Source organism: Apiospora phragmitis (assembly GCF_038363925.1).
Source record: "Apiospora phragmitis strain CBS 135458 chromosome Unknown utg000005l:1.0-4161743.0:1.0-4166827.0, whole genome shotgun sequence".
Taxonomy (NCBI): Eukaryota; Fungi; Ascomycota; class Sordariomycetes; order Amphisphaeriales; family Apiosporaceae; genus Apiospora; species Apiospora phragmitis.
In genome coordinates, this window is record NW_027117403.1 from 4,085,839 (window position 1) to 4,101,790 (window position 15,952).

The 15,952-nt window shown below is 50.0% G+C and overlaps 5 protein-coding genes across 5 annotated transcripts; 4 read left to right on the forward strand and 1 right to left on the reverse strand.

Annotated features, from left to right (window-relative positions):
* Nucleotides 1-1,720: 1,720 nt before the first annotated feature.
* On the forward strand, nucleotides 1,721-3,164 carry PG994_005250 (uncharacterized protein; the record flags this gene model as incomplete). The annotated part of the gene is made up of 3 exons (XM_066856659.1): nucleotides 1,721-2,103; nucleotides 2,182-2,779; nucleotides 2,859-3,164. The coding sequence occupies 3 exons, from the start codon at nucleotides 1,721-1,723 to the stop codon at nucleotides 3,162-3,164; spliced, it is 1,287 nt and encodes a 428-aa protein (XP_066718826.1).
* A 2,308-nt stretch (nucleotides 3,165-5,472) lies between these two features.
* PG994_005251 (fungal alpha-l- protein) lies at nucleotides 5,473-7,014 on the reverse strand (the record flags this gene model as incomplete). Its single annotated transcript, XM_066856660.1, has 1 exon — nucleotides 5,473-7,014. The coding sequence occupies one exon, from the start codon at nucleotides 7,012-7,014 to the stop codon at nucleotides 5,473-5,475; it is 1,542 nt and encodes a 513-aa protein (XP_066718827.1).
* Nucleotides 7,015-8,666: 1,652 nt separating this feature from the next.
* Nucleotides 8,667-9,239, forward strand: PG994_005252 (uncharacterized protein; the record flags this gene model as incomplete). Its single annotated transcript, XM_066856661.1, has 1 exon — nucleotides 8,667-9,239. The coding sequence occupies one exon, from the start codon at nucleotides 8,667-8,669 to the stop codon at nucleotides 9,237-9,239; it is 573 nt and encodes a 190-aa protein (XP_066718828.1).
* Nucleotides 9,240-9,841: 602 nt separating this feature from the next.
* On the forward strand, nucleotides 9,842-10,324 carry PG994_005253 (uncharacterized protein; the record flags this gene model as incomplete). Its single annotated transcript, XM_066856662.1, has 3 exons — nucleotides 9,842-9,971; nucleotides 10,060-10,184; nucleotides 10,241-10,324. 3 exons carry the CDS (start codon nucleotides 9,842-9,844, stop codon nucleotides 10,322-10,324), a joined length of 339 nt encoding a protein of 112 aa, XP_066718829.1.
* A 278-nt stretch (nucleotides 10,325-10,602) lies between these two features.
* On the forward strand, nucleotides 10,603-11,156 carry PG994_005254 (uncharacterized protein; the record flags this gene model as incomplete). Its single annotated transcript, XM_066856663.1, has 2 exons — nucleotides 10,603-10,917; nucleotides 10,986-11,156. 2 exons carry the CDS (start codon nucleotides 10,603-10,605, stop codon nucleotides 11,154-11,156), a joined length of 486 nt encoding a protein of 161 aa, XP_066718830.1.
* Between the last annotated feature and the right edge of the window lie 4,796 nt (nucleotides 11,157-15,952).

The following is a 15,952-nucleotide window of genomic DNA, read 5'->3' on the forward strand; positions in this document are numbered from 1 at the left end:
TTGGCTGCCCCTAACCCCTGATCTGCTTATAACACCCCCCCTATATCTGACTGTGCTTTTCTTTTTGGTCTGCTGCCTCAGTACTTGGCCCCCATCCGGTGCCAATTCAGCCCTACAAGACCAAGTACGACATTACCCCACCAGTTGTCACACACGAACACATGGCGCAGATACTGGATACCCCAAAAACGCCCTTCAATGCTTACCAGGTCCGCCCAGGACCTTCTGACGTCACACTCGACAATCCTGTTCATAGAACAGCAATAGAAAGTGCCCGAGGCGCTGCTCAGCTGGCTACCCTGGCTGTGGCAGGGTTGATATCTCGCCCGGGACGAGATGGTGCCGTCGCCTCTTCTCGTATAAGCGGGAAGAGGCCCCGGAAACCGAACCCCCTTACAGCCTGCAGACAATGTGAACCCAGGCTGGCGGAGACGCGCAAAAAGATCCCGGCTGGAATCGTTAACAACCATCGGTTGTTTTCTAGCCTCATTTCCTCCATGATCACAAGACCTCGTTTTGTTGACGAGCGGACAGGACACGTCTGACGCATAACATAGCCTCCATGCAAACTCCCTGCGCCATCAATCCAGTGACTAACCAGCACTGCATTCCAAATCTTGGGCCACCCATGTGGCTTAATTTCCGGGCTGCGACAGCAGCTGCACGTGTATCCCGCGTCCTTGCATACACGCAAACCGTCCCGAACTCCCAGGTCGCTTTGAGGCTACGTCAATCTCAATCTGCAACCAGGGGTAAATGCAGCAGCCTGCCGCCGATTATACGAGATCTGCATCGATGACAGCGGGTACCCATCATTCCCTACGTACTATCTAATTACCATCAATGACTGAGATTTTGCGTCTGCCATGCAAAGGCTCAGCGTGGCGGGTTGCCCCTGGACTCAGCAGAGATATTCGGCACTTGAACAACACAAATTCAGCTTCGGTGTCGGGTAATTGTCAGCATCGTCTTTCGCCAACAGGTGCACCTACTACACCGTATCCCGCACCCCAAAAAAGAAACTTGATGGCCCAATTGGCTGGGTCCCAGATGAGTTGTTCTTTCGTACGCGGATGGCAATGCCCTTGATACATATTGAGAGTTGCGGTGATTTTGACCGGCACACTCTATTATACGACCCGCTATGTTACTATATAGACTGGACGAAGGGTTTCAGTCAGTATGGGTTCAACTGTTCTGAACATCCAATGCCTGCTTACTTAATCCGGGAAAGACGCCTAGTGAGAACTAGCGCGCAGCCACGATAATAATAGGGACAAGGTGTTTGACCCCCAACTGGGCGGCACCCTTTTCCCGTATGCGTATGGGCTGCAAGCCTGCAACCCGCTTACACCAGTCTCCCTAAGCTACTTATGCTGACAGTTTGCTTGTTTGTCACCCATCGCGTGAGGCACTGCACAGCCAGTCACACCGAACAGGACCAAAGCGACTTCTTAGTCGTCAGCTTATCAGGCATCACGAGGAGTGTTGGAACGGAAATAGTACCCTATTCGGGGCTCAACCAATAAAGGCTGCCTAACAGCAAACCCACGCTGATCCAGGGGGGGATTGGCACGTAACCTGTATAACCACAACTAAACCCATCTACCTACTTGGATTATCGTTGCGATGCATCCTTCTGCTGGTAGTATATGAACTTGCAATGTCTCCTTATATTAACGGGCTTTCTTTCCGGCATTGCTACTCTTATAAATCAAACATGAATATCAGCCAGACTCTGGACTACTGGATCGATTCGAAACAGACACACTCGGTAGCCAAAGTCCTGTTTGACCCCTACTCCCTAGGGAAACTCTCACTCTCTGTTATATATCGTCTCAAAACTGCCTTGACCAAACTGTATACCCCCGCCGCCACCACCAATATGGAAGCAGACGAAATCACCAGGGTCTACAGTGGCCTGGAGGGAAAGACACTGCGCCTGCCAGATCTCCGACCCGTATATGCAGGATGGGCAGCAGGCCGCAACAAGTACTACGGCCGGCTCTTGCCCGTCATCAATGACTACATCGACAAGTATATCGATGATGAGAAATTCGGCAAGAAGCTCAAAGCCATCGATCTGGCGGCCTTTACCTCGGTGTGAGTGATGATGACTTCGAAGCCTTACTTGAAACAGGAGTGGAATCTTGGAAAAGCTAACATGGTTGTGTAAAAAAGCATCTATCCAGACGCAGAATGGGAGAGGCTGATGACAATGGGTATCCTGTGTTTCTTCCTCTTCGCATTCGATGACATGATCGACAAGGAGATTGATCCTGATGTGTTGGACTTCGCCTCCGACATCGACTCCGCCGACCAGTTCCGGGACGACACAGCGCTCTATATCAGAAACCAGCTCGAGACAGCCAAGAGCAGGAGAGGAAGCATCCTTTCCCCTCAAACTCCAGCCCAAACACAGCAGCTGCCTCACCACAAACTCCTCCAGAGCTTCGCCCACGTCGCCCACGCCTGCACCGCGGCCGACCCGGCCCAGGTCAACCGCGACCTGCTGGCCCAGGACCTCGAGGATTTCTTCCTCTCCAACGGCCCGGAGCAAAAGTTCCGGCTTAGCGGCAAGCTGGCGACGATTAAGGAGTACTGGGACTTCCGCCACGGCACGGGCGCCGTCTTCATCTTCGCCGACCTGGCGCAGTACATGGCCGGCACCCGCCTGCCGCCCGCGCTGACCTGGTGCGAGGAGGTCCGGGCCATGCGGTTCGAGATGAGCCTGCAGCCGATCCTGTGTAACGACTTGTTCTCCCTCAAGAAAGAAATGGTGAGTCCTCCTCCTGAGCCTGACCCCCCTCTTTAGTCATCGTAGCTTGCTGCTGACACAAGCGATCCACTACTTATAGCGCGAGGGCACGGCGAGCAACCTCGTCCCCATCACCATCCACGAGAAGGGCGACTCGCTCGAGTCGGCCGTGGACCAGGTCGTGGACCAGATGTACGCGTCGGCGGAGCGCTTCGAGGCCGCGGCGGCGTCCTGCGCGCCCAGTCTCGACAGCACTACGGCGAGGGCGAGCGGGCGGAGCTGGAGCGCTTCATCGCCGCCTTCGAGTCGTTCCAGACCGGCTGCTTCCGCTTCTACATGGAGTCGCGGCGGTTTGGGATACTGCAGTACAGGCGGGGAGGACGGCAGTTTCGACATCCCGTTGTGAGATTTGTCGATGGTCTGATTGACCTTGGATACTGCGGCTGGTGTACTATTATTAGTTGTGGTGATCGAGGGTCTTGTGAATAATGTTTCGATCTATGGTTTCGTTCTAAGGAGTTGTACATATGTAACTAAGTAGTTGTAAGCATAGACCATGTATTATAGACGCCAATAACCATGTCCTTGGAAGAGCAAACGATGAGAAGAGATCCAGTTACGCATGACAGTAAACAGGTAAGTAGACCAGTGATATCATGAGACAGTCGTAGTAACGATGATGAAGATAAAGGCAATATGCATTGTCTATCTACGCCAGCGGGTGGCAGAAGCCCTGATGGCTCAGTGCCTTGTAAAGGCTTGCACAGTGCAGTAGGCTTTCCATATGTGGAGGCATACCGGAAACCAACGGATCGTGAGTACAACTCATCTTGATCAAAGGATGCTTCGGAGGTTAAGGCTGATCTTGTCTCGGCGAGAGGCAAATTGTTACCTCGATCGGTGCCACCAAGTTTGTGAACCAGTGCTCGCAGAACCAGCCCGGCTTGAAGCTTAAAGCCGGTGGGTAGGGTCAAGATTTGTTGACCACGAAGCTTTTGGCATTCTCATAGGAACTATGCCGTCTGATCCGTGATCTCTGCCGGTGTATGTCGTAATATCGTGTTGATTCGTAGCAGCAGCAAAGTGAAGTGGTGTTCACGTCGATACCATGCTCGTTCATTCGTAATAAGGGGCGAAGCCCCGCGTGATTGATGATATGGCCGACATGCCGGCTAGACACCGCCATCCATCGCGGCAAACTCTTGCTTTGCCGAATCTGGTGTGCGGCTCTGGATGGGCAAGACTAGGTTAGCCCGATCTTGTCGTTACGGGCTTTATCTCATGTGAGCTTACCTTGACGTATTGACCATAGCCGTCCAGAGGTGCGGCCGAGGCGCCCAAGACGAGCATAACCGCCGCCGCGATGCTCAGTGTGATCTTCATAGTGATAGATATGTAAGTGAGTTTTGGTAGTGATAGATTGCTGTTGTGAGAGGTAGCAGGTGAGGCAGGTTGCTATAGTAACTAGGAAGAATATATCGTCGTCGGTCTTGGTAGTAGAAGAAGGAGAGGATAGCTCTTTTTTACTCATGGGCCGTCACCATCCGACCTTCCTGCGCCGCTCCTTATATCCACGGCTTCCGCACCCCGAAGAAGCCATTTTCACTGTCCTTGCTTGATGATTGAATCCTCTCAACAGGAGGCCGACGCCGATCCCAACCTGAAATGGTAAAGAACCCACCTTCCCTTCACCGATATCCCTGTCGGCGCGCCTATTACGGCACAGGTGGACACTGTTCATTTCGGGCACCCACGTGAGGTTCGCCCGTTTCGATGGGCTCTGCTGCAGGGTTGTTCGTGTTAAAAATAGTAGAACAGAACCGGCCCACAGTACGCCGCAAACCATGCATCGGTGAGAGAGGCCGGAAGTGCATCGAGACTCGTTCGACTTTCTTTACTCGCCATGGGCCCCCCAAATAGAGGGCCCGGCTCAGGCAGCCAGCAGCCAGATCCTGATTTTGCTCTCGAGTGGCACGGCCGAGAACTGTGCATGGCGTGATGGGGCGGGTTAATTAGAGGGCAATGTCACCGCCACCGCGCTGCCTGAAGAACATAGCAACAAACGTGTTTCTAAAAGTTTCAATGGCTGCTCAGCCACTCCGAATAAACATGAAACCGTTTGAGCGAACCTTAACTTTACTAGATGGATTAACCGGGGTATACCTTTCCGCAGTATACTCGAACGATGTTTCTCCGACTCTCTATACCTCAGGCAGTTCCTCCGAGTCATTGACTACGTAATTTGGTGCCCTCAAGCCGTTGAGTCCCGAATGGAGTACACATGGGATCTCTGTGCCGCCTGCGGCCAGGAGGTAGGGAGCATCACACAACTTGTGACATCACCCAAAAGATCCTTTGACTAGGGGGGAGGCGCTGTTCTCGCAGCACGCGCGCTGGGAATAGGATAGCCGCGGCGCAGCACCGTCAACTTAGGCGATCTGCTGCTTCAGATAGATTAAGGAATCGTGCATCAGGGAAAGGTATATCACCGTTACATTGCAAATGGATTCTCGAAGATCTTCTCCTATTACTACATAGCTGTTGCTATTTCTGGATGAAACAACTCTATATAACTACGACTCAGTTCGAATATCGAACATTGCTTGTTATAATTCCTCAGCAACGTCGGGTTTCGGGTGTGCTCGATGCGTTTGCCAATCCGAAGTAGACCTTACGAACCATGACAAAGCAAGCCAGCAGGGCTCAGCTCAACCTCACGCAAACCCAGTGGCGACAGCCCAAGTTGCATCGTCAGTGAACGAGCCCGCCGCATCAAACGTGTGCACGCCGCCGTTGCTCGCCGCGTAGCCCACGTTGTTGTAGTGGCGCAAGTACCGCGTCGGGTACCCCCACGCGCGAATCGACGACGTGTCCTGCCCGCCGCTGAGCCCGACCTGGGTGCAGAACGTGGCGTCCTCGCGGAACTGCTTGGAGCCGTCGCTGTTCGCGACCGTCAGCTCGAAGTTGTAGTGCCGCAGGTAGCTGCCCGGCGCGTCGCGGGCCTCGAACGAGAAGCACTGGCCCCCGCTGGCCGCCGCGAGCCCCGTGCGCACCATCCAGCTGGCCTGCTGTTTGAGGGCCGTGGCGCTCGACGACGAGACCACCTGCGTGTTGACGGTGGCGCCGCTGTGCGCGAGGTACCGCGTCGTGTAGCCCGCCGTCGTGGCGCGCAGCGAGACCGAGGATCTGACCGAGAGGGCGGGCCCGCTGGTCAGGGGCGCGATGGCGTAACCCGCGGCGACGACGTCGGCCTGCACCGCGTCCTCGGTGGCGTCGGACGGGTAGCCCGTCGTCATGACGCCCTCGTAGAAGGTGCCCTGCGCGCCGACGCTGTTGTCGCCGCCGATGCCCAGCACGATGGCGCCCTCCTTGCTCATGGGGTTGTACCCGGCCGCGTTGGGGCGCGCGCCGTTGTAATACGTAGAAAGCCCGCCCGAGGCCGCGTTGGCGCCGCGGATCGCCCATTTGTTGGCGCCCCCCTTGACCACCGCGGTCAGGAAGCGGTACGAGACGGAAGGGTCGCCGGTGTTGGTCTTCGGGCTCGCGCCCGAGAACAGGCCGTTCTCCAGATCGGCCATGATCCACGGCCCGCTGCCCGCGCCGCGGCCCCAGACCGTGTTGTCGCCGAAATAGATGGTCTCCATGTGGCCGTTGCCCGTGTCGCGCGCGCTGGTCTCGGCGTTGCCATAGTCGAAGCAGCAGCCGTCGTTGTAGTGCGTCCCGTCGAGCACGGCGTACATGCCCTCGGGCTCGTCGCGCACCGCGATCCCCTTCGCGTTGTTGTTGCGGTAGCCCGTGCCCGGCGACACGAAGATGCCGTAGGCCTTTTGTCCGTTGAGCGTCACGGGCGCCCCGCCCGCCGCGGCCAGGTTGTCGTACCCGTTGGCCTCGGGGCCCTGGAACCCGCCGGGCGGCGCCTGCGTCAGGTGGTTGCCGGTGCCCGACTGGTCGTAGAGGACGCTGATCAGGCACGTCGTGCCGGCGCAGAATGTGTCCTGCGCGGCCGCGTCGGCGACGCCACCCGCCGCTCGCGGGCGGATATCGGTCGTGGCCCCGTCCGAGGCCCGCCGCACCTGGTACAGCGCGCCGCTGAAGGCGCTGTAGAGGGCACGGGTGGTGCTGTGCGCCGCGACGCAGGGGGTGCCGCCGGACGCGTAGATGTCGCAGGGCCCGGCCGTGACCAGGGAGCCGGCGGCCAGTATTAGGCTAAAGGCCAGCGCGCGGGAGCGCCCGCAGCAGTCAGATCCGGAAAACATCTTCTCTCTTGGCGTCAGAAGATTTCACAAGAGCACACGGCTAAGCAACACCTAGTGATTGTCTTTCGAAATGACGGATAGGAAAGCTTGAACGCACAGCGGACCAACGGCTTTTAAAGATGTCCCGGCACGTCTCTCGCCTATCTTGCTTATCCCTGCCGCCCTAATTCGTCAAAACATCAGTCCGGCCGATAATGTGCTTCACGTGCCCATGCATCTGCCGTCCGATTTCCTCCAATCGCCATGGGGACCGCTTGTAGCGGCAGCGGATTGCCTGTTCGCGGTGTGCGGTGTGTTGAGAACGGGCTAGGCCGGCTAGTCGGAGAAGAGAGTTGTCGTATTCTATGGTAGTAGAGACATGACCTCGTGACGAGATGCAGCGGGTTTTGGCCGGAACCAGAGGTGGAATAAAAGGTTCCGTTGGCCGCGTAGGCTACATTACGAGAGGGGCTATAGCCGAATGGGGAAGGTAGTAAGGGGAGTAGCGACGCGTTGTTTCTGTAGGATGCATTGAAACAGTAGCATCTTGACTCGAGTCATTGACTCCCGTTTATGCACTGCACACTTTTGAGTTGTGGCTGTTACGGCGCTTACTGACCCAGTTGCAGCAGTACACCGACATCCCTGGAAGCTTAAGTGCACGTTTTGGGTTCTCTAGCAAGGTCCTTGCGCGGTACACCGTACGACTGGGCGATTTGTGGATCTTTATTCTCAGATTAATGACGGGTGGCTTATATAGCTGCCCAACTCTGACATGTTTCTATCGCAGTGTTCTGTCCATGTTTGGAATACGATCTTTTTTTCGTTATATGATGAAGTCAGGCTCAGCGCGGTGTTAAACCTATATCCGACTAAAGCCTGCCCGATCCAGTGGGGATGAAAAAGTATATAGCATTCACATCGTAATCATTTGCAGATTGCCGAAGCCTATAGCATACATACATGCCGTTTAGTGCCATGTCGTAATGTAAACAGGGGCTGGCGTGCTATGCTAGCTATTCATTTTGTGTCTTTATATATAGCACCACAGTGCAACTTTTCTTTTATTGCTTTCTCTTTCCTAGAATACAGCAATTTATGTGTCACCTGTTACTCTCGATCGTGCAGCATGTCATTTGCTTCGTCGTCGAACACGTTGCAATTGAGTCGTCAGGTCTAACATGAGGGCCTGTCTTAGTAGTGTAAGTATATATTCTATTATACGTCTGGCGAAAGTAATACCTAGGCCTACCTACTGGCTTCAACGCTTTGTCAGTCGCGATACTGTGGTATAGAGTAACACATATTATTTCCAGCCGTGTAGAGTTAGAAAGGGAAAAAGAAAAAGAAAACACGGATATCAAAACTCGGAGCTTCGAGACTGGACTTATTGTTTCCACCTAGGCCCTGACAGAGATGAAGTTTGCCTCGGTCCTCACCATGCATGCATCCGCCCGTTAGCTATCTGATTGGGTCCCTTACCGAGCCGACTAACACCACAGCGGCATGCTGCACCGTCTTTGGCGGGAACCGACGCACCTGGCAATTAGCAGATAACATAAACCAGCCCACAGCCCATATAAAACCACGGAAGGTGTCCTTTCATTGCCTACTTCTATTTACTTTCACTGCCCCAGCCAAGCAAGCCCTCAAACTGCCCACAACCTGACAACATGCTACGGTTCCTCTGCTGCCTGAACCTCATCCTCGCGGGGGTTGGTCCAGTGATGGGCCATCCAACGTCAAAAGGGAACGAACCCAGCACACCTCCACGGCACAGCACCTTCGTTAGGCAGGACCGAGGGACGGGCTCGGAATCATACTTCATCAACGGTGACTCGCCTCACGTCCAAGCCACTTCCTCCTGCAACTACGCCTGGCCGACCATCCTCGCACCGCGCGCCGCCGCCCAGGCCTGCCACGACCACCTTGCCGCCGCCAACGAGTCCGACTGCTCCGTCCCGCCCCCGCCACAGCCCGAGACGCCGGACGGGCCAACCCCGCCCGCGTTCGGCAGCCGCGTGCTCTGCTACGAGAAGGACAGCAGCGACGCAATCGTCATGGGCGCCACCTTCAAGCCCACCGGCACCGCCAGCGCGTGCGGCGACGTGGCCCAGGGCGTGCAGTGGATCCTGGACTCGTGCACGGTGGACGGGCAGGTGGCGGGCTCGGCGCCCGCCTGGGCCAACGGGGATCTTCTGGTCGTCGTGCAGCTGGGCGACTATTTGAACTTGACAGCGCCCTGAGCACGGGGGAGGTGGAGGAGGAGGAACTGCGGCAATAGGGTCTCTATGTTTATTGCTTTTCCCTGATGCTTATTAGAGCTCGAAATTCTTTGGCATTGACGCAGGCAGGATTGGTGGTGGGCGAAACATCCGTCTGATCTAGTAAGTGACACCGATTTAGATCGGATGGCGCTAAGACAATGCTTAACTATTATCATACCAAGGTCTCATTGGTCCCAGGACCAGCTGAAGCCTCAATTCACGGGAATAGTAAGCGCATAGGCCGGGGTTCATCTCGGGAATTAAGGTCATCTCAACTTAGCCCGGCGGAGGATCTGCAGTAATCAAATTAGATCCGCTATTGGGGCTGCCCCAGTCTTGGCGCCAGCAGTGCGACCAGTTGGCGGCTATTAATAGGGCGCAGGATGATTGCTTGTCAGTTTCATGTTCATTGAAGCTGAGGAAAGCTTACTACCAGCCCGTGTCTTTTACAGTATTCGTTTATGGTCAGCCTTGAAATGAGAATCAGTATAAGTAGGTCGGTATGCGGCACAGCGTGGTTTGTAGGCTTCGTAAAGGGTAAGTATCGTCAGTAACTTCTTGGCGCCATCAACTCCAGCACCATGCATCTCGCCACTGCTTCCACCGTCTTGAGCATGCTGGCTATGGCCGCCGCCACTCCGGCCAACAACCTCTTTGCCCGCCACGACGAGTGTACCTACTCTGCCGTCCAGGGCCCTGCTCAACACCAAGGTGTAAATGATTAGGGAGCGGTAAACTTGCAGTCTGACTACATGATCTAATCCTCATCGGTAAACCTGCAAAATGGGAAACGGCGCAGCTGGCACTGAGGCCCGCTACTGCGAGATCCAGGGCAGCATGGAGGGCGTGTACGGCTGCGACTTCGCGTGGCGGAACAATGCCAAGATGAGCCCATGCGGCGAGGCAAAGAGGTCGAAATACGCTGTAAGTAACCTGTCTAACTGTTTTATGTTATATATGGCTGATTTGATTCGGGATAGTGTCAAAAAGACGGCGACCCCTGCTGGGCATTCCAGTACAAGGAGAACTCGGCACTGAGCATCATCCACTGCAGCAACAAGTAATTAGATATCAGCCATCAACTTTACAATAATGAGAAACGTTTCATCATACCCGAATTCAATGTTCGTGAGAGTCGTCGGTGCATTGCAGGTAGATGACATCATCACAACAACATAATTAGCAAGCGGGGCCGACTTAAGCCAAAACGTCTTAAGAAGTAAGTCAACGTCCCGCCGATCACGGAACTCAATAACACAAAATTCTAGCAGACACCTTCATTAGGTATGCATTGACTGCAACTCATAGACACAAAATCTCTGCCGTGATGACATCTGCCAAAATGAACCTCACGCCGCTCTCCTCCCTGCGCGTCTCCAAGCACCAGATCCCGGCCCACCACCGCATCCCCAACACCTCGATCCAGCACAGGCCGCTACTACACTACCACGCCGCCTTCTCCTTCCCGGCCGCCCTGGAGACGACCAACAACGCCACCGAGATCGAGGCGCACCTCGCCGCCGTGGGCGTCGTCGAGCCCCAGTGGCGCTACACCATGTACCGCACCACGCACTTCCACAGCACCACGCACGAGCTGCTGTGCATCGCCCACGGCGGCGCCCGCCTCTGCTTCGGGGGGGAGGACAACCCGGGCCGGGTCAGGCGTCGGTGCGCAAGGGCGACGTCGTGCTGGTGCCGGCCGGGGTGGGGCATCGGTTGCTGGAGGAAGAGGGGGACGAGGGGTTCGAGATGGTCGGCAGTTATCCGAAGGGGTGCAGCTGGGATATGTGTTACGGCAAGGAGGGGGAGGAGGCCAAGGTCGAGGGCATTCAGCGGCTGGCGTGGTTCGAGAAGGACCCTGTCTACGGCGCGCAGGGGCCGGCGTTGGATGTCTAACAGGGGTGTGGGGGGATCTTCACTGCAGTCTGTGCTTGGCGGTCGATCAGCAAGGGTACAGCATCTCACCCGCAACCGATATGGGCTGACGTGAAAGATGTATTGACTACGATCGACCAATCGGGTCTTACCTCAACGCCCAACAGTCCCGTCGACGCTTGGCTTGTCTCATTCTCAACTTCGATACACCTCAAGATCGCGAAACAAAGATAATTCTACAAAATAACAGTTGCCTTACTCTTCTTCTACTTGGCTCACGGCCGTGGTTGTTTACACCAGCTAAAATGGACTTACAGCACTTCTAGCGGGCGGTCTGTCCCAGTTGAAGATGAGCCTGTTTCCTTTCGTAGAGCTAGTATTGCAAGTACAGAGAGCGTCTGGTGCATTCATGCTGATGGTATTGAGCAAGTAGTAGGTGATAAAGTGATATCTAAAGGAAGGAAAGAAACGAAAAAGCCTTTTAGGACCTAAACATAAACAAAGGAGGCTGTTGGTAAGCAGCGTGTCCCTACTAAGCTGCTGTAACCACTGACGCTATTGTAGTAGTTGATCAAGTCTCCACAGCACCGACTGTATGTTGCCGGAATGGAGGATCCCGGGAGCTTGTCGTCGGTAGTGCAGTACTCGTCCACGGAGGAGAGCAATTCCTTGACTTCGAACGCAGAATTGGGCCTCGCATTCTCCGGCGGGATGTCTCGTAGTCGCCTCACCCCAGCTGGCAGTCCCAAAGGTTTCGAATACCGAGCGATAGACGCAATGCAGATGGTTGATTTGCTTCGTTGAGTGGGAACCAACTCCTGCGTTCTGGGACAAGGTCCTCAACGTGGTTTAATGGTGGATGGTAGTTAGGGGCAGTTTACATGGTATTGCTTGGGAGACTGCCGGTTTCAATTCGGCCTAGATACAAACATGAATGAAGAAGCAATATGACAATTACATATGATCTTCCTACTTGGAGTGAATTTTTTATGCGATGGGACTCTGCTGCATTATAATCACCTTGACGAGAAGTCCATCCTTATGTATAAATCTTTCTCTTTGGCCAATTGACGGGGTGGTGGGCGGCAATGAGCATGCTGTCTCCATACTGGCATTATGATATTTCGACGATGTGTTTTGGTGGTTTGCCTAATGCTTCAATGGCGGCAGCAAGATGACCATAGTGCAACCAGGATAAATACCGTTAAATACACAATACAATTGGATAAATAACAATGACGGTTTGCTGTGCTGTGCTATCTAGATGCCTGGCGTTGGGCAGCCACTGAATCTCTGTAGATGATGTTGTCCATGCTGTCACTAGTTTCTGATTGTACGGATAGAGCAGCCGATCACATGCATGGCCTCTTGGCGCTGATGGCCGGTATAGGACACGATATGTGATGGCCAAGCAATGAGGTATTGCCTACGTTACTATTGTAGATGAATATGAAGAGTCTGGACTGGAGATCAATGCCCTGTCACCGAAAGATGCTTGCTGAGCGCCAACTGTCTACGTATATGTGCCCTGCTCGTATGCTTCCTGTGATGTAGGCGATGACGATGCCCTTGGTGCGAGTTGCTAGCGAACGGCGATGTATCACAAGGTGCTTCGGAGGTGGTCTACAGTAGCCGTGGTCGGGTTGTCGTGTCGTCACGGACGAGCGACGGACTTTCGGCTGTCCTGGTGATCGTGAAGAGCATGTAGGGTTGCGTGTATCGAATCCAAACCGTCGAGCAAGCTGGTGTATTTGCGCGCATACGTAGATGAACTAGATCGGAAAAATCGAGGAGCTGGCAGTAGACCATGTATGGCGCTGGTCGGGTGGTTGGCGGTTGGCGGCGGTTGGCGGCGACTCGTGTCTCGATATCGTGTGTGGTATGCTGGCTGCTGGCCAATGCGCAAATGATCGTGTGGCTTGCTGTTGGTGTGCGACACTCGAAGCTGACTTGGCGTCGCAGGCAGGAGGAGGCTAGATGCAGATTATGAGCTGCGCGGTGCTTCTACCAAGGTCAAATGCGCACACATCGCCTTATTAGGTCAGTAGTTAGGATCACGATACATCCTGTCACCTTGTATGCTTTGCGCGTTGGCGACGGCGGCGGAGAGTAATGTTGGACGATGTCCAATTGCACGATCGACGACCAGATTCTCACTACATGTTTGCTGGCTTACGCCCGATTGCTTTAGTATCGCGGCCCGGTCGCGTATAAAGGTTATTTTATAAGCTATTTTATTTATACCTTTTATTATTTAGTTTATAATATTTAAAATAAGCGTTGGGGAGCTTTTTTAATAAGTAGAGACTTTATTTTTAATAAAAATAAAGTATTTAATCGTTTATTAAAAGTTAAATAACGTTTAAAGTGTTAAATAAGCTTTCGTACGTACGTATAAATAAGTTCTAGGTTTAATCGAGGTTATATTACTATATTCTATTATTCTATTTCTAGTGCTAGCTACGAGTGGTATTGTATGCCCCTTTTAATAAAATAAAAAAGGGGTTTATGCGCGTAAGTATATAGCACCTTTTTAAAGTAATATAAAAAACCTTAGTTCTTATTATTTTAATATTAGCAGTTTTCTATTTTAGCGATAGAATTAGCCTGTTCCCCCTTTTAAATACGAGCTTTCCCTTCTCGAGGGTCTCGTATGAATAAGTTGCGTTAATCCGGTATTCGGTGCTTATTTAAGCCATATAAGTAATATTATACCTTTTTAATATTAATTTTATTAAATAATAAGTCCTTTTAATTAATTATTTTCATTATTTAATAATAATAACGATAAGCTAGTTAACGGTGCTACGGTCACCTTATATAACGGCGACCCTTAAATTTAAATAGCCTTTAGTAATACTATATATAAATTAGTATATAAATTAGTATATTAAATTAGTATATAAATTAGTATATAAATTAGTTAGCTTTTAATTTATAATTAATTAAATAATACCATCTTTTTTTTTTCCTCTTTTCGATAAGCCGTAAACTTAACGAGTTAACACTATAACGCGCGATTTAAAATGTTATAAATAGCTCGTTAATAAAATAAGCCGCCGAGAAGCATAATATCCCTGGAATAATTCTAAGGGCTCGGATTTACGGCCGTAAAACTATAAAACAACGGAATAAGTCCTTCTAAGCCTTAATAATAGCGGAAAAGTTTTAGATCATACCTTAGTATTTTATATAATATAATTTAAACTACTTACCGGCGTATATTATTTTCCGGATATTCGCCTAACGGTTTTTTTAATCAACGGGATTAATATAATACTTAATAAATATTAAATTAAAAGATTTAATACTCGTTATTTATTTATCGGTATTATTTTTTTTAAAAGGATAAATTTCTTAAAGCTTAATATAACTTTTGTAAAAAAAATTATCGAGTTTTTCGAGCGGCTTAATAATCCTATTTTAAAATCGATCCCTCCGGAGTTTCGATTTAATATTAACGAGATCGGTAACTAGCTCGGCTATAAAACGAATATAATAATTATTAAACCTATTAAAATAAAAAGAATACTAGTTATAAACTCTTTTAACCGAAAATAAGCTTTTACGATTAAATATAATAACGCTTTAAGCCGAGCTTTACCTCCTTTTATTATATTTAAGGGTTAATAGGTCTAGTAGTAATAGTTTTTAAAAGAGGAGGACTCGCTAACGGATACTATAGAGGATTAAGTATTTGCGGTATCCCTTAAAGGTTAGACTAATAAGGAGCTGGCTTTAGTGTGGTTAAATAAAGTCTTTATTTTTTATATAAAGCTTAAAAACGAGGATTAATAACGGTTTATTATTTTAAATAGTTACGTTAATTACGTAAATGAGGACTTTATTATAACGTGCTTAAAATATAAGATATAGCTTTTCTTTTTTCCGGTATACTCGTCGTACCTATTATAACCTTTAGATCTTAATCTTTTTAATATATTAAAAAATATTTATTATTAAAAAATAACCTTATATTATATAAGGCTTAATAATATAAATATAAGTAAAAAATATTTCCTCCGATATTACGAACTAATTAAAAGGTTTACCTTTCGGTCATATATAATAATTAGCGGTTAAATATAACGAACGCTATCTAGGTTTTAAAAAAAACCTATTAGACGTACTAGGGTTTATATTTAGTAAGACGAAAAAGTATCTAAACGTGCGTTAAAAGTCCGCTTTTATTAATATAATATATAATAGCCGTAAAAATAAGGTAACTAAGGTGTATAAACTTAAGGGAATTTATAATAAAGTTGTTAAGGTTATTTACCTTATTAATAGATTAAATTAATACTTAAATTAATTATTAAAATAAAGAGTATTTATATAAAATATATAAAAAAACGTTTGTTATTATATACTTAATTCCTTTTTTATTAATTTATTAGATCACTATATTAATTAATAATCTATTCTAGTGGGCTCACTTGAAGCGTCGTAATCTCGTAGCTCCTGGCTTATTAGAAGCGTTATGACTTAGCCGCTCCTTATTATGTAATTATTATTACCGTAGCTTCTTTTATCGCCGCCTATAGTATTTTATATTTAAATATGCCTCGTTTTTAAAGTATAGGTATATTTATATTAGTATAGCTGGCGGTGCGGTCGTAAGTTATAGTATTATAGTTTAGTCGAGGTATTATAAGTCTGTTTTAATAGGTGGGGGTTTTTAACCGTATAGTTAAGTAGGGTTATAATATTATCCTCTTTTTCTTAATTATTTTATCTTTAAAGCGTTACGCTTTATAAATACCCTTATTTATTTATTATATCGAGTTATAATAAGTTCCTTCTTTATTATTTTTATT